General features: G+C 46.4%; 1 protein-coding gene across 5 annotated transcripts in view; it reads left to right on the top strand.

The window, feature by feature from the left end:
• Positions 1 to 18,483, top strand: part of pcdh15b (protocadherin-related 15b) — a 220,761-nt gene that overhangs the window by 189,433 nt on the left and 12,845 nt on the right. For 4 of the 5 annotated variants that reach the window (XM_031560959.2, XM_031560956.1, XM_031560957.2 and 1 more), the window contains 5 exons: positions 793 to 881; positions 8,373 to 8,549; positions 10,676 to 10,894; positions 11,497 to 11,505; positions 12,131 to 12,241. In XM_031560959.2, coding sequence (XP_031416819.1) covers positions 793 to 881; positions 8,373 to 8,549; positions 10,676 to 10,894; positions 11,497 to 11,505; positions 12,131 to 12,241 — 605 coding nt within the window. Of the gene's footprint in view, positions 1 to 792; positions 882 to 8,372; positions 8,550 to 10,675; positions 10,895 to 11,496; positions 11,506 to 12,130; positions 12,242 to 14,094; positions 14,101 to 14,983; positions 16,705 to 18,483 lie in introns of those variants that run through there. The other variant, XM_031560958.2, reaches the window with a different exon arrangement.

The raw sequence follows: 18,483 nt of genomic DNA, 5'->3' as shown, positions 1-18,483 counted from the left end.
ATAAAGAACAACGTGACCAGACAAGAGGAAAGGAGAAGAGAGATGCTTCAGTTTTTTTTTTTTTTACCCGTTTTTTCCCCCCTCCCTCCGTCTTTTGAATTCTATTTCCTTCTCCTAATTCTTGAAGGGTTGCCTCGTTTCATGGGAACAAGCCTGGAAGAGCCGCTTGCCAGACAGTTAACAAAGTTCCTCCCGTGAGACCCATTGTACCGCCAGAATTAAATGAGGGACACTGACCGAGAGGAGAGGAGAGGGGGGAGGGGGGGTAGCGGATGCCTGGCGCAGCTGTAACCAAAGAGATTATTTGAGGACACTCCACTGTAGAGGGTCCCAGGGATGCAGGAGGGTAGTGTCATAACGTGCGCTGCACAGGAATGGTACAGTCACCATGGGAGCCGGGCAGTCGCTAAGGCCGGGCATATGCTGTGTGAGGGTGTGATGAATTCTCACACTCCACCACTGTTGTGTTGAGGAGGACAGTGCGTGACTACAATTTTAAACGTGTTTGAAATGAGTTGAAACAGCTCACAGCGTGCCTGCATTTAATTACAGTAGACATTGTTAGTCATATTCTGAAATGGCCATGGTAAAATTGGACAGGGTAAACCCAGCATAATTTGTATGTGGAATAACTTAGTATAACAACAAGTTAACTTTACTTAATTATACAAAACCCTAATTATTGCATATCAGTATGCTATTACTATCCAGTAACCACACTGGGTAACTGAACAGTTACACTGCAACTAGTGGCATATGCATTTCTCTCACGCCATCTTTTCTCTTCTCCAGGTGTCTGTGGTGAACCAGCTGGACATGCAAATAGTCGTCTCCAACGTCTCGCCGACCATGGTGGAGCAAAACAAAGACCAGCTGATGAGGTAACGCATCACCAGTGTCCCCTAAAGACCTCAGTTAGTTAGTCAGAGAGAGTGTGTTTGTGATGACTAAACATGAGCTAAAGTACCTGCTAAAGACCTCAGCTAGTTAGTCAGAGAGAGTGTGTTTGTGATGAGTGAACATGAGTAGGAGCTAAAGTACCTGCTAAAGACCTCAGCTAGTTAGTCAGAGAGAGTCAGTGTGTTTACATGATGGTATAATTCGAATCTTTGCTTAGTCGGACTATGCTTTCTTTCGAGGGTAGGTGCTATTATCCCAATGTACATGGCAGTGAATAAATCGAATCATTGGCCGAAAGCATGTCATATCCGATACGATAGGTGGCGCTGTTTTTATTACAACTAGTGGTGATACAGCCCTTTCCGCTTGACCTCTTCACCACTACCAATAACAACAACAGTTGATTGAGCATGAATCGCGTCTGTTCATCGGTCCAGAAATGCGTGTTGCCTCTTGGGTTGTTTGTTTGTTTGTTTGTTTGTTTCTGCCAGGCCGATGTGTTTATAAGTTACATTATTCAAAGGTGAAAGATAAAAGGCGAGAGAAACGTATGCACATTCACACACACACACGCGCGCAAATAATGGGTTACAGCCAAAACGCATTGCCCTTCTGCAAGTTGCATCAAATTGTTTAAGTACTTCTTCGCTGTCGATTTCCAAATCTGTGTGAATATTCATAAGAGCAAGTCCAGTCAGTCTTTTGTCAGTCATCGTACTTCGTAAGATATGTCTTAAGACGCCCCATTGTACTGAATGACCGCTCAGCAGACGCTGTGGAAACGGGCAAATGTGCCGAACTTTCCAGGGCTTGATAAAGCTCACTGCATTTGGGCTGTAGCTCATTTAGCTGTTTCCAGCTCTATATCTGCATCGTCAACGCTGGGCATTAGTTGTCCGTACTCTGATTTTATAGTTTCCCCATCGTAATAAATATGCATTCATGATATTTTTCTGACCGAGTTTGACAGGTATTGGTCAGGTAATAGTCGAGTGACAGCTGATTTCACAAGCATTAACTTTAAACCAGAATATTACAACGTGTCGGCATAGTCGCCCCGTAATGCCGTGCAGCGGGCGCATACTGTTATACTTTATGTTATGCATGACGTTCCCTAGGCTATATGTTCCTTACCGTTCTAATTACATGTCGTTGTTCTGTGTTGGGACAGAGCTTATACAGGTGGGTGACGGTAGCACAGTCTGTTCGTGGGCATAAAGCCCGTGCCATTGTGACAGTGATTTGTGTTTAATAAAAAGCCATAACAAATATACCACGCTTCCGTGATTTGTTACAATATAATGGTCTTGCTTCTATAATGTATAAACACGTAGGTTACAGGGTGGGTGTGGCAGAGAGAGAGAGGGAGAGCGATGATGCACACGGATATATCAGATTTAGCGACCGGAGCAAAGTTATGTTGCTGTAACGTTGAACTCTTTGCAATCAATAAATACAGTACTTAATAGGCTAATTGATACAATATCTCCTCGTTTGAGTGTGGTTGTTTGAGTGCAATGGGAGTGTATGATCGTTATTGTCTATAAAGCAGTGTTTCTCAAACTTTTTCAGACCAAGAAATTCGCGGACCATTTAACTAAATATCCCCGGAACAACATGCCTCCTACCCAAGACCTGGCGCCAGACAATTGTTAGCGCACACATGATTTTCGCGGGCTCTCCTTTTGTACGTACCAGTAGGCTAGTTATAGATATGACAATGCGCAAGGCAAAGCATCTGGAACCCTGCTCCATGCGTGACTTGGTTATGTTACAAACTAGTTCGCTCACAGCCTCATACTCCCATCACACACTCAGACAGACATCACAAAACACAACGATGCGCATACTGACCGCAGTATTTCACTACCAACAGTAGGCTAGCCCACTGGCATTAATACAGCCATCCTAGTAGTCAACTTTTCATAATTAAAAGCTGTCATTATCCAACGTCACACAACACAGAATATAGCCTAGTTATCATCTTGCTGTCTCAGCGGGAGAAAAACACAGTGTTTTGAATGCAACTCCGCGACGAGATAATGCCCTATGAGGCTGAATCACTTTCTCCTTGTCTATGTTTGAGGCTTTCTCATTTAATTTTCTTTTCATAGTTCCTGTCTTAAGCCACCAATCCATGACCTTGTTAATAGATTAGACAACTCTTTATTAGATTAGGCTACTACTGGCTGTGTTCTCTTCGTTCTGAGTTGTATGTTAGAAATGTCGCAATAATTTACTTGTGGCCGTCGCGGACCACACTTCATCATATTTGATAGAATGAAGAACAAATTAGTTGTGAATACTATCACCGAGTTTGAAAGGTATTTGGTCAGGTAACAGCCCTTTAACAGCTGATTTGCTTTCTGATTTGACAGTACTGCTGTGTGTTTTAAGCAAATAAAATGTGGACTGTTTACAAGCGGGCACCTGCTATCGTTGATTATACAGTAAATACGTTGTGAAATGAAACAAAAACACATCACAGTTAAAGATGTATTAGTATTGATTGATTCACATCGATATGAATGGATGACATGACTAACAAGTGGTGGGAAATTAATATGAAAGTATTTGTTCGGTGAATTAGCGCGCTCTGTCCAAACAGTCGCAGTCAACGTTTTTGTCAACACTGGCACCACATAAGTATCGTAATTTGAACGTCCTTATACGTTTTTAAGGAGGGGTTGTAAAGGTACTCATATCTTCGGACCTCTTCTGTTATGTTTGTTCATAGTCAACAAGAATAAGCTTGTGAGACAGTCTGCAGGATATTCATAAATAAACGTGTCATTAGTATGAACAGCTGAGACAACGTATCGTCTCTTTCGTCTTCCGGGTCACGACCTGGCAGGGAGGGAGGGAGGATGGCGGCGGGATCTCAAGCATGCGCAAAGACGCAAAGTCCAGTTCCTTATCCAATTCACCGTTACATGCCGCAATAGTCGAACTATCAACTGGATCGGATCGAGTTATCCAGGGGTGTTAGTCCGACTATGTGCGGTCCGACTACGATCCGACTAAGGTGCTTACATGAAACGGATAATGCGATTTCAGTCCGACTAAGGCAGTTATTCGAATCCATGTAACCACGGTCAGTGTGTTTGTGATGACTAAACATGAGCTAAAGTACCTGCTAAAGACCTCAGTTAGTTAGTCAGAGAGAGTGTGTTTGTGATGAGTGAACATGAGCTAAAGTACCTGCTAAAGACCTGTTAGTTAGTCAGAGAGAGTGTGTTTGTGATGAGTAAACACGAGTAGGAGCTAAAGTACCTGCTAAAGACCTCAGTTAGTTAGTCAGAGAGAGTGTGTTTGTGATGAGTGAACATGAGCTAAAGTACCTGCTAAAGACCTGTTAGTTAGTCAGAGAGAGTGTGTTTGTGATGAGTGAACATGAGTAGGAGCTAAAGTACCTGCTAAAGACCTCAGTTAGTTAGTCAGAGAGAGTGTGTTTGTGATGAGTGAACATGAGCTAAAGTACCTGCTAAAGACCTGTTAGTTAGTCAGAGAGAGTGTGTTTGTGATGGGTAAACACGAGTAGGAGCTAAAGTACCTGCTAAAGACCTGTTAGTTAGTCAGAGAGAGTGTGTTTGTGATGAGTAAACACGAGTAGGAGCTAAAGTACCTGCTAAAGACCTGTTAGTTAGTCAGAGAGAGTGTGTTTGTGATGGGTAAACACGAGTAGGAGCCTGCTAAAGTACCTGCTAAACAGCAGTGCGCCAGCACTGGCTAGCCAAGACTAGTTGTGTACACACAGTTGAGTACTATGAAGTGCATAGTGCGACCAGCACTTTCTATGCGAATAGCACTTTTTCTCTGCCCCTGAAAAGTCCCGTAGTCTGGGAGGCCCTTACTCCAGCAGCAGCAGCGCAGCAGCTTCAGCTCTGCCTGGCCCAGACCTCCCTGGACACGGGAGGAGCGTCCGAATCAAAGGGGCCTGTTTGATTCCCGCCGTCTCTCTCGCTGAGATCAAACGTGGCGCCCTGCTGGGCCGACTCCACGGGGGCTTAAACGCTGAGGGTGGTGCTCCACTTCAAGTTCCACCTCCCGCACACACACGCACACACACATACACACACACACACACACACACACATGCATATACTCTCTCTCTCACACACACAACCACAAACACACTCACTCACATATACATACAGACACACCAGTACACACATACACACTCACACACATACACGCACACACACACACACACACCGACACGTACACATACACACACACACACAGACTCCCATGGAACCTGTGCCCTCAGTCCTCCCCTGTAGTTAGCCAGATGGAGAGCTTCATGTTTGCCCAGAAAGTTATTTGAACATCAGGAGCTCTCTAAGGCTCTATTGGCTTGGTGGAGAGTGCAACTTCATCCATGGAATTAGAAAGTACTGAGTGGACACTCATCTTCCCAGCAATGCTGAGGTCTATGTCAGACAAGGAAAAGGAGGGAAATGAACTGATGGGGGAGTCTGACGCATTTTGTTTGATATTCAATCGTTCCATAACCGTTAAAAGAATTACGGGCATAAGATGCATCCATGTTCCAACCAGTATCTATTGCACTAAGTGTCATCAAGGTCTCCAGCTAAACAGGATGTTCTGTACACAGAAGAATGTCTTGAACCTCCATGGTACTTTTTCTGATTCCCTGGTTTTAGAATCCCAACTTTAGTATAACGGTCAGAGTGAAATATGAAATACTTTAAGTACGATAAAACATTACTTGGCTTGATACATTAAATGCTGCATGAGGGGAACTCAAAGCCCAGAAATGTTGTGAAATGTTCCTGAAGCTGAACTGGAGGAAGTTGCTAACAATACCAAGGTCATGGTTTCAATACCAAGGGAGCTCATATACCAATAAACACGTGTGATGCGGTCAGTTACATTGAATAGAAGCGTCTGCTAAATGTAATGTCAATTAATTGTATTATAAGTGAAACAACAGACAGAGTTGAATGGGAAAACCATGATTTTTGAACTCTCATTGTGGCTTCTGACAGCATGTATCAGTAAGCTGGCGTCCGTATCTGAGGCGGGCAGGGTGGTTAGCTCTCTCACCCCTGGCACGGTGCCCTCTCCACAGCCAGTCAAGTACCCTGCTCCCCTGCTGCGTGACCAAACCCCCCTGCTGTGCCAGTTTCACACTGGCAAAACACACTCTCAAGCACCAACAGCGGACTGACGGATCCCCCCCCCCCACCACCCCCCTCCTCCGCTAACCCGTTGAACCAGCGCCCCGGCGCTAAAAAAGCCTCCATCTTGGCTGCAGGGGGTGGTGGGATGGTGGCTCAGCTGTGTGGACAGCCAGCCATCGCTTGTCTCGAATTGTCTGTCCTCATCACCACCACCATCCCCCCCTCTCCACTCCCTTCCACTCCCCCAGCCTCCTCCACAACCGCCCCAACGCCCTGAGAGGGAAAGGCATCAATCTCGTCTCCGCTCTGTCTCCCTCGCGGTTTCCCTTGTTTCGCTCTCTCCCGTTTCTTTTCCTCCCCTTGTCATTTTCTCTCATTCTCTTGCTCTGTCATTCTTTTTTTTCCCCTTTTCTGTTTCTTCTTCTTTTTTTGTGGAGTCTCTCTCTCTCTCTCTTTCACGGGCGAGGGAATATCCAGACCACCGCAGGTAATTGGCAGGGATTGCCAGCCACATCGGGGAGATGAGATCCTGGTGGAGACTGCTGTGGTTGTGTGGGGGTATCGGCACCCACTGAGAGGGACAAGGACATTTTCGCTTTGAAGTGCCAAACACACTTCATCACAGTCCTCTCCCTCCTTCCTCGCCCATCTCCCTCCCTCCCTCCCTCCCTTTCTCTCACTCTGAGACCAATGCCACAGTTGTCCCCCCCCCGAATGACACCTCTCATGGTGACCCTCTCCCCTCCAGTGCCCTCAGCCTGAGGAGCTGTCCTGGTGGGCAGACAAAGGGGCAGGGACAGGTAATAAGGGCTTGTGTTGGGTGTGTCCACTATGGCACTCTTAGGCACTAGGAATTAAGATCACACTGTGTGTTTGTGTGTGGGCATGTGTGTGTGTGGGCATGAACATAAATTCATCTGACAGTGAAACAATGAATACACAGGGTGTCTAATCCTGCCTGGGAAGGCCCTACACACACATACACACACACACACACACACACCTACACAGTCCACTGTCGCATGTACACATGTGCATACATGCATGCTAACGCACTTGCAGTGTGTGTGGGAGTGCAGAGTGGTTGTTGTCATTATGATTATGCCCACAAATGCTTAATGAGGCAGCGTGTGAAATGCGTGTGGATCTGAATGCGCACTTGTGCAATCTCACTTCATGTTCTATTCACGGACCACAGCAATCACTCCTAGCTCAATTCAGAAGCGTTACTGCCATACCGGAAACAAGCATTCTCCCAGTACCACAGCAGCACAGAGATGCAAACATCAAACATTCTCCCACTACCACAGCAGCACAGAGATGCAAACATCAAACATTCTCCCACTACCACAGCAGCACAGAGATGCAACCATCAAGCATTCTCCCACTACCACAGCCGCACAGAGATGCAGAGATGCAGAGATGCAACCATCAAGCATTCTCCCACTACCACAGCAGCACAGAGATGCAAACATCAAACATTCTCCCACTACCACAGCAGCACAGAGATGCAAACATCAAACACAGGCCTGGAGTAGCATTCAGGAGTGTTTTCTTTCACCAAAACTCCAGGGCCTTGCGAGGGGAAGTTTGGGAAACAGGAAAGCCAGGTGTTTGTGTGTGTCTGTGTGACGAGCCTCAACGCCCCCTGCAGGGTCTGTAGTGCGTTTACATTGAGTGTAGGGAGGCCGTAGGTGGTTCCTTGTAATTCTCTACACCTGGAGTGGAAGTCGGCTATGAAGGCCAGAAGATCTCTCTCCCTTAACAGACATTCCAATACTCACACATCCACTCTGTCCCCGACACTCACTCACACACACACATCATTCGCTGGTACTCACACATTTATATTTCACTCACACCCATACTCACACTCACACTCACACTCACACCCATACTCACATTCATATTCATACTCATACACACACTCACACTCACACATACTCACACTCACACTCATACATCAGCCTCACTCTGTTATTGCCTGGTATTGCATTTATCCACATATGCATCCACAGCCACTAGCCTACCATCCCCTAGACATTCATATTTCTCTCGAGTCTGAAGATTCATGAATTCTTTAGTTTGAACTTCACTGGCTGGTCGTGTCCCTCTTTTATTACGGTCTGTACAAGCCTGGATCGTAACAGTCAGAATATGCAGATTAAGACAGTGGAAAAGCCCTAAAGTCATTTTGTTCTTAAAAGGTTTCCTTAAATATGCTCCCTGACGGGTGTTTCTTCTCCTCCCCCCTCATCCTCACTCTCTCTGTCATTATGTCATTTCCTTTCTCTCTCTCTCTCTCTCTTCTCTTTCTTTCTGTAGGATTCTGGAGCGCTACGTTCAAGACCAAATCCCCGGGGCCAAAGTCATAGTGGAGTCCATCGGGCCTCGTCGCTACGGAGACAGCTTTGAGCAGGAGGACTATACCAAGTCGGACCTGATGGTGTACGCCATCGACCCCCTGACCAATCGCGCACTGTCTCGTCAGGAGCTCTACAAGTGGGTGCCTGTCTCATTGTCTGCTCTTTGTTCATCTTTTCTCCTGTCTCTCATTCCCAATGCTCCTGCTCTCTCTAACTCTATCCCTCTTCTCTATCCTTCCCTCTGTCTGTGTCCGCCTTCTTCATCACACCTTCTTTTCTCCTCCTTTGTCACCATTCATCCTCTACTTCCCCGACTCTTGACATATCCACTTGTTCCTCTTCCTCATCCTCTCTTTCCCTCTCTCATACTTGCTTCCCTCTTTCTTCTCTACATCTCTAACGCTCTCGTTTTACGTTGACCTTTACCACACACACACACACACACACACACACACACACACACACACACACACACACACACACAGTCACCCCTACATATACCCTCAGGACCCTCTCAGCCATTTGAGATGAGCATCTGAACCGCCCTTATCACACCCAGAGGGACTGTTTTCACACATCCACTTCCCCATCACAATAGGTTCCCATGTAACACCTGAGGTGCGTGCACTTTGGGCAAACAGAGGAGTGCGCTTTTTATTTCGATTTAAATGGTAACCCTTTGTCCAGCATCCATGTTTGTTCTCCAAAAACTGCCTCCTCAGACCATTAGCGTGTGTTTGAACACATTCACAGTAAACCCAAAGCCAAAAATGAAACACTGTTCCCAAACCCCTCTCCCCCCCCCACACACACACACACACACTTCCTAGACACTCACCTTTCCCCACATCAGGCCATTTGCACACGCCATCATCAACAAACTCAGCCTGACCCTGAGTTGTGGTCAGGTGCTCTTGGTCATATCTAGGTCTGGCATTAAATATCATTTGGGCTAAACCATTCCCAGCAGACTTGGATGCATCTCAAGGGTACGTGTGCAAGCACGTTTGTTGACAGGCAGTGCTGATGTCCTCTAATTCCCACTGAGACGGGTAGTCAGTGTGGCAGTGCTCCTTTCCTCAGTTCTTCAGAACACCTGCTTCATAACTCACTCACCTCACTCACTTGACCAATATTATGATAGCTAGCTTCCCATGGGTAAGGGGCACCGTTAGCTGTTTACACCTCAATCCTAAAACCGCTCAACAAACAAGGAGTAACACTCGGTGTGTAAGGACTTAATCCACCCCTAGATCTTTCTCAGTTGTAATATGTTATTTGTTGTCTGCGAGAGGCGAAGTCGTGCGAAAGCTTCCCTGATGTCGTCCTAGGCACTGTTTGCCAACTGTCAACTGCCTGGCTGTTAGTACATGAATTAGATGTGCTTCACACGAAGCTGCAGTGAGAGGCCTTGGAGAAGAAAATCCTCTCATAATTGTTATTTTGTATTGGAAGAGAGTGTTTGAGTGAAGGAAAGAAGAAAGGTTTAACAAATGCTAATGTTAATATGTAGTGAAAGTGGATTGATTTGACTCATACAGGATATATCAGGGTCATGTATTCATCTGTCATTGCTCATAACAGAAACACAGGAGATCTCAGTAGATCAAAATAATGGGTCTCCGTGGTTAACTGTGTAACATTATGTGACATGACAATATAGTTGATTTATGCAAGAATGTCCCCTGACTTTACAACCTGTTCTTGGCAAATGGACTTGAAGGATGCCACCATTTGCGTCATGTGGCTGCAGGTTTCTGAGCAGGATTTAAGACCACAAAATCTCTCCTTTGATGATTGACCTCTTTATTCCTGGTTCACCCTACTTACTGCAGGAGGAGTACATTTAGTGCCCTCTATTAAAAGATTCATTTGTGAAGGCTGATCCACTTATATGATGGTCAAAGATGAGATGGTAATTGTTTGCCCCCTGACCATACAGCCGGTTGTAAGACTTCTTCCAAGACCAGACATGAATGGTGTCAGCGTTGGGTATGTTCTGCAGGTTCCTGGACGGGAATTATAACCACAGAATCTCTCCTTTGATCATTGACCTCTTTATTCTTGGGTTCACCCTATTTACTGCAGGAGGAACTTTAATGACCTCTATTAAAAGATGCATGTGTGAAGGCTTATTCATTTGTATGATGGTCAAAGATGAGATGGTAATTGTTTGTCTCCTGATAGCTCTATAGCCGGTTCTAAAAACTTGTTCCAAGACCAGACATGAATCACGTGTCCCCGTTGTGCATGTTCCGTAAGGTTCCTGGACGGGAAGCTGCTGGACATCAACAAGGAGTTCCAGCCGTATTTGGGCCGCGGCGGACGCATCCTGGAGATCCGCACGCCGGACCTGGTGGCCAACGTGAAGAAGTCGGTGCAGACGGTGGGCTACACGGAGGGCGCGCTCCTCGCCCTGGCCATCATCATCATCCTCTGCTGCATCCCCGCCATCCTCATTGTCATCATCACCTACAGGCAGTGAGTACACACCTCTGCTGACGCAAACACATGCACACACAAATATACACACATATTTATACATGCTACACAAAAGCATGCTTACAAACACACGTGAGATGTGCACACATACCCAGTCATGATAATTACGTGTGCCTCTGAAGAGATGTCATGCTCAATCAAATGCAGTAACTTTGACAAGGCTCTTGCCAATCTTGCACTCACATGGCGTGAAAGCAGTTTTTAATTAACACCACGCGACACAAATATTAGAGGATCATTGTTGTGCACTCCAAAGAGAGGACCATTGTAACATTCTGCGCACGTTAGCAGATCAGCACACAGCTAGCGTAGCAATCATCAAACCCATCCCCGATAGAATAGAGTCCTCTGAAGGTGCAGTGGGTTTTTTTATGAGTGTTGTTGTATTGCTGCAGCTTAGCCAAGCGTCCTGATGGGCTCAATAGAGCTGTTGGGAGGTTTACAGCTGGTTGGGATGCAGTTGGCAGGGATGCAGTTGACCCAGCACATCACTTTTTTATGAGTCTAATGACCTTCTATGTTTGTGTCCTCCTTGCATTGCCTGGCATTGGCGTCTGCTTCTTCATCATCCTCATCCTCAGATTTAAAGAGTGAGTATGATGTTGTCTTTGATAGATATTGCATAGACGTTAAACAGCAAGTTCTCTCAGCACGTCACAATTCCAAGCACATATGCTCCAGGACCCCTCCCTCTCTTTTATTTCTTTAAGAAAAAAAAAGAAAACAATATAATATTATAGTCTAGGACAGCGCATGAAAAATATTAGGGCAAAATTGGTTTCTTTGAATACACGGGAGTCGCTGTCTGAATTTGAGATTTGTATCGGTGTGTACGTGCTCAGTCTAGTGCCCCCCTCCCGTCACAGTTCAGCGGGAGACAGTGGAGGAAAAGTTTGGGTGGAGAAAGTGAAAGAAGAACCAGGCTTTTTACTGGATTCATATAACGGATCCATGGTCTCAGTCCCATAGTGTATTGACATTGAAAAAGTGTTCACCCCAATAACTCGAGAGCTCGTCTCTTTGAACTTAGTATTTCCACCGAAGCTATAGCATGACGCTAGCATTTAGCTTGCGTTAATACTCTTGTAGAAATGTACTTTCATAGAGTTTGAAATTGTTTCTGAGTTTGTGACTATAAAAACATGCTTCTAGATGTAACACAAACGCCTTTTCTATGGCTGTTTCATAACCTGCTATTGACTCCTGTGATTGAAGGCGACAGGCAGAATGTGCAAAAACAGCTCGGATCCAAATGTCCCTGCCAGTGGGCAAATGTGTGGGTGCCGCCGCCAACAACCTGTACGAGGAGCTCGGGGACAGCACAATGTAAGTGTTTGTCACTGTATGTTACTGTGTGTGGAGATGCGTGGTTCAGCCATTCATTGATTTCATTAAGCAATGCTAGCTAAATGTAATAGATAAAGGAATTTGAACATATGAATGTTAGTTTTGAACTTAATTCTTGGTTTATTAATAGTGAAGCTCATTGTTTTTCATATTAATTAATATAGTAGCTTAGCCTTAGCTTTAATGTAGGTACTGGTGATATTTCTCACTTCCTGCTGCTAATACTGGATGTTCTGAGAAGCACAGGAAGGAAGGAGATAGTGCTGGAAATTGCCTCTGGTGATATTTTACTGTAAGCTCCCGGGCAAAAGCTAGTTTTTTGGGGGGAACACTTTGACATCCTGCTATGACTGTTTGCTACATGCTGTGCTGTGGCAGGCAACACCAGGTGTGCTTCCGCAAAGTCTCTCTCTCTCTCTCTCTGTCTCTCACTGTTTTTGTCTAGATCTTTGCTCTCTTTTTTCTCTCATTTATGTTTGTGAATAATTCTCCACAGTCAAGCGCTGTGTTATCCAGACATTGTTTTGAGCTAAGCTCACAACCCCGAGTCACTTCGCCTAGACTGTGTGCCAACATGACACTGCTTACCTGTTAAGCTAAATGTGTAAGTTGTTTGAGAAGCAGGCATGGCCTCTCTGGCTGAGAGGAAGAGGCTTATGATGATTTCACCAAAACTCCATAGCAAGGGAAAAAGCTTGTCAGACTGTCTTGGTCATACCTCAGCAGTTTTTCTCTCTCTCTCTCTCTCTCTCTCTCTCTCTCTCTCTCATCTCTCTCTCTCTCTCTCTCTCTCTCTCTCGCTCTCTCTCTCATTTGTGCCTGGGAGATATGCTCCTTTTAACATAATAGGATTTCATATTCCATGAAAACACAATTTGGAATAAGGAAATTATTTCTTTCTCTTTTTTATTACACTGAAAATACTATGCGATTACCCCCAACCCCACCCACCCCCACTCAGAAAGTGAAAGTGCCATAGGGAGGAATGGGATGTCAATTTAAGATAATTGAAATATGAATTCACACTGGGCCCCGTCATGATGGAACTATAATTATTTTGTATCGATAAGCCATTTGATGGCTCAGGACTGGTTTTTCAGCCTTAATGAGATGTGTCTGCGGGGAGATAGAGCTGCTTCTTCTTCTTCTTCTTACCCGTGCAGTCAGAAATGTTCTGTCTTCCCTTATATCACTCGAGGGTAATACATGTTACCAAACCAGAGCTGGGATTTTTTTTGTGTTTGACGATTTCGTCTGTGCCCCCTATCTGACGAAACAACAGTGGTCTTCATCAATCCCTTTGGGGGGTGGGGGGTGGGGGGGGGGGGTGCCCACAGGAAGCCAAATTGATGAGCTGTCCAGCAGAAAGTTCTCAGACATAATCACATATGAATGGTCTGCCGAACCCCAACCCCCCCACCCCCAACAATTCCAATCCGCTCCCTGGTGAAATCATAATGTCTGGGTGAAAAAAAAAACCATGATTACTGCCACCCCTGTGCCCCTGCTGGTTTGGTGCCTCAGGCCAGCCTGATGATGATGATTATGATGATGATGATGATGATGTTGCCAGTGTGCCCTCCCCCCTCAGTGCCCCTCTTGCAGCTAAGGTGACTCATTCCTTGCACTGCCACCGCACTTTCACCCACCCTCTCTTCTCATCATCACCATTGCCATCATCATCACCATCATCATCATTACCATCATTACCATGATCATTGCCGTCATCTTAAAATAATAGCTTAAATAGAAGCTCAATATCATACTGTAATTGTTCTTTTTTCTATGTTCTTTCATTGCTTCCTTTACTTATTCTTCTGAATGGATATCAGGCTTAAGTAAGTACATCTGTGTCTGCTGATGGATGTGTGTGTGCGTTTCGATGTGCCGTAGCGAGCTACACTCCAGTAGCTCATACATGTTGTTAGTGGACTGTGTATCCCAGTAGTTAGTTTGTTTGGCTTTTAAGCTGCCTTGGTTCCCTGGTTTCCATCTTAGTTTGATGCAGTCCCGGGTCTTCATTGTGTATGTATAGCATAGGCGCGCTTTGACAGTCCCACAAAAAGGTCAAGCTGGACGTGTCGTCTGGCAGACAGCTAGGCCTCGCTGCTTAGCCAATTCAGCATTCCGCTTTAGCCACTGCGGGGGCTGCTGGAGCCGTGATAGCTGCACATTTCCCTATTTGTGATAGATAAGCTCCTTAACACCTGCCTCTATCCAGTCATTTTGTCTGCAGGGCTACACTATATTTGTTTTGGTAGCGATGGTGGGCAATGTGTTTTTGTAGCTTACGCTGAAGTCCTCACTGCTCTCAGAGGGCCTGTGTGCTGTGTGATTTGCTGGTTTAGTTTCCAATCATCCCATGTTGTGTTTTGAATCCTTAAGTGTGTCGTCTAGAAGTCGTTGTCTGTTGCTGTGTGGCAGTTGTAGTTTTGTAAATATTTGAACGCTGTTAAAAAAAGTGTTTGAGTCACAGCCAACTCATTTCTAAAGACTAATAACTAATTTTCCCTAGACTGTAGAGTGACTTTAATGCTTTTTGTTACTCTGAAACTACGCCCTTCCATTTCTTCTTCTGTTTCATTCTGTTTGTTTATTTCTGTCTGTCTAATTTTCAGCTCAAGCCATTCTGTTCTGTCTTTTTTTTTCTTCCCTCTTTCCCCCCCTCCTCATTCACCCCCCAAACACATACACACACACACACACCATTGTGATCTGAAGCAATCATGGCGTGATTGGGGCGGGCGAACGTCAGCGTCTCATCAGCACGTTGGCCACGCGCGCCATCTCCAAAGCGCACAACGGCACCCTGCTCAACAACCTGCCCAAATCCAGCAGCAACATCACCTTCCTGTCGGACGAGAACCCAGTGACCACGCACAACCCGCTGTACGCCGACGACGGCACGCTGAGCAGCCCGGGCGCCGAGGGCAAGGTGCAGCGCCGGCGCGACCTGCTGGGCACGCACTCGCCACAGCGCCGCCGCCTGAAGGGGGTGCTGTCGCGCTTCCCGATGCCCAACGACACACGCTCCGGCCACGCCTGGACGCTGCCATCCAGGCTGCGAGGGGCGAACGTCTACGAGACGCTGCGGAGGAAGGCAGCGCTAGACCGCACGGGCCGCTGGGAGACGCAGCTGAAGAGGAGCAGAGGGCACGATAAGGGCATCAATGAGCTCGCGGGTGGAGGTGGTGGTGGAGCGGGACTGGAGCAGAAGCTGTCCGTGAAGGAGCAGGCGAGGCAGTTCGAGCAGCAGGCGCTGCAGGAGGCCATACTGGAGGCCAAGCAGCGGCAGAGTCGGGATTCCAGGTGCTCGCTGGACTACCTGCTGATGGCGTTTGATAGACCGCTGCCCCCGCCGCCTCCCCCACCAGACGGGCCCCCAGCGATCGTGGTCACACAGACCGATGGGTCCTCTCCCCCGCCGACCCACAAGCCCACCCCTCCAGCCCTCCGCAAGATCAGGGCCAGTTACGCCTCCGAGCCGTACTCGGTCACTGTGGAGATCATCCCCGACCCGCCCGAGGTTCCGCCTCCGCCTCCCCCCACCCCCCCTCCCCCAACCCAGTCTCCTCCTCCACCTCCCACCTCTCCTTCGCCCGAGTCCTACTCTACCCCCCCAACATCCCCACCACAATACCAACCTCCACACCCCCCACCACCTCCTCCGCCTCCCCTCCCGCCTCCCTCCTTGGACCCACCTTCCTCAGTCCCAGGCATTGCCTCCCCATTCGTGCTCCCGCCCCTCCCCGCAGTGACCTCCCTGCGGCCGGTCAAACTCCGACCCCCGCCACCCCCACTCCCCTCTCTGGAGCCCGAGCAGCCCCGCCGCGAGCTCAAGGGCATCCTTAAGAACATCAAGAACATAGCCGACATAGAGAAGTCCGTTGCCAACATGTACAGTCAGATCGACAAGAAACAGAGGCACCCAAAGCCCCTCCCCAGGTCCCAGACAGAGGAGGCCGAGGCTGGGGAGGAAGCTGCAGTGGAGGTGGAGATGGAGGTGAAGGTGGCGGTGGAGGTGGCAGGTGATGGAGCAGCGGAGACAGTGATGGAGGACACTGGGGAGGCTCTCGCTGTGGTGCCGCCCCCCAACCCCAACATGAACTCCATCGTGGAGGAGCTGGAAAAGCGTTTCCCTTCTCTGTCTACTAGTCTGTGACTCTAGCCATCATCTCTCTCTCTCTCTCTCTCGCTCTCTCTCACTCTTTGTTTCACTGTCTAACACTCTCACTCACTTACTTACTCTCTCTCAATCTCACTTACTCACTCACTCAATCTCACTCACTCACTCACTTTCTCTTAATCTGTCTTTTTCTCTGTAGCTCTTTAATTCACAGACTCATTTCATCACCTTGTTTTGTTCTTTTGTTTCTTCTTTTTTACACGGTTCACACGGTTTGCAGAGTTCTTGCAGTTGTTCCGTCAGTCTCCTGGCGTTTCTTGAGACATTGTGAACACTGGGAAAATAGGGGGGGGGGGGGGGGTCTTTTGTAAACAGTAATATTTTTATCCAGTTTATGATTCAGTTCAAAATAAGATTGTGCTTGTGTGTTTGTGTGTGTGTGTGTGTGTGTGTGTATGTGTGTCTGTGAGTGTGTGTGCGTCCGTGTTATTGAGTTAGGTAAGTAAGTGTTTTTAAATCACTGAGACGGACTTGGAAAAGATGAATGGAGGCAGTAGTTTCTGTTTTTTTCTGTCGTTTTGACAGTCAATTTGGTTACCTAGAAGGTTCTGTTCCATGTTCAGTTAACTTTGTCTGAAGGCTCCTCTCCGGGGAGGAATTTGAAATGAGGCTCTAATTTAGTTTTACTTGGCTGCACATATGTATTCTATAAAAACATTGCTCAAATCCACGCTTCATGCTTTCTGTCTCCCGTTTCTCCTGTTTTTTCCTCTTGTACTCTTTGGGCCATAGTTTAATAGTGCACTGCAGGTTTTTACCCGCAACAAAGACAGGCATCGTGGAGAGCTGTTTTCAGTACTAGGGCGCTTTCATTTGGTAATTGCATAACATGCGCACAGACCTAAGTGCCTTCGGGGGCGGACCGACGCTTCATTTGGGTGTGTCCGATCGAAAATGTAGGCGTTGCTTGGATATTGTTTTAGGAAGGCGTTCTGTCAATGTCTGGCAGGCGCATCTAATCTAATCTCTACACTATTTAAAAGCATAACATCGACCACTCACTTGACCGATCATTAAACTCAACAAAATATGTTGCCAAATGGCTATGTAGGCTCTGCAACTACACTCAACACCACACAGACAGTGAATAAAATAATCCAGTAGCCTATCGTTCATCAGGGCCTTAATGCGCAACAAAAAGTGAGACAGAGAATTTACATTTCTTTTGTGTTTTATAGCATAGTACGCACTCAGTTTAGACCACAGATCAACGTGCCGTTCTCCCATTTAGCATTCTGAAATAAACGTCTCTCAGTATAGTGGTAGTTAAGATTGAACTTGGAAGTGCAAAAAGGAATGAATCAAGTCAGACACCGAAACATCTGATAGTTTCTTATTTGTTATTATTATTTGAATCTTCGCTTTGATTATTCACTCTTATTACCTGTGTTTCATGGACATCTTTGCTGGGAATGATTTGCCAATAAACTGTGAGTCTGTCGTTATTGTGCAAGAAAATGCTTTGAAGATGACCTTGATGTTTTTTGGTTCTATCAGTTAAGTGCCTATACAGCACGTTCTTTTCTCCACCACATAAGTGGTTCTACAATAATTTCTCTAATTTCTTATGTAGCTTGTTTGCGTGAATGCTTATTATGTAAATGTTAAATAATGTGAAGACCACAGCAATTATTAGAATTTGGTAGTTTGGAGTGTGCTGGGCATAATTTATCAATTCAACATATTTAATCATTTCACAATGACAATTTAACAGTTTAAATATTTTTAAACACGTACTGATGTCTGTTGGCCTTAAACCAAACAAATGATAAGTGGCTTGTCATGACAACACATGTCAGAATTCCTGCTGGCTCAGAAGTAACAAATTCAACGGTACACCCACAAATGAATGTGCTGTTTTACCTGTCCCTCCTGTTCTCTCTTTGGTGTTGCGCCATTTTCGAACTCCCAATTTGACACACACTTAGCACACAGCTCATTGCCCTGTGAGATTAGGGCCCTTTGTCTTGCCCCGATGCCATCACAGGTGGTTTGGGTATGGTCGAAGTCTAATGCATTATGTAAAAGCCTTTTC

The sequence above is a fragment of the Clupea harengus genome, chromosome 23 (assembly GCF_900700415.2).
Source record: "Clupea harengus chromosome 23, Ch_v2.0.2, whole genome shotgun sequence".
Classification (NCBI taxonomy): domain Eukaryota; kingdom Metazoa; phylum Chordata; class Actinopteri; order Clupeiformes; family Clupeidae; genus Clupea; species Clupea harengus.
Note: the sequence above shows the minus strand (reverse complement) of the source record. Positions and strands in the feature narration are given on the sequence as shown.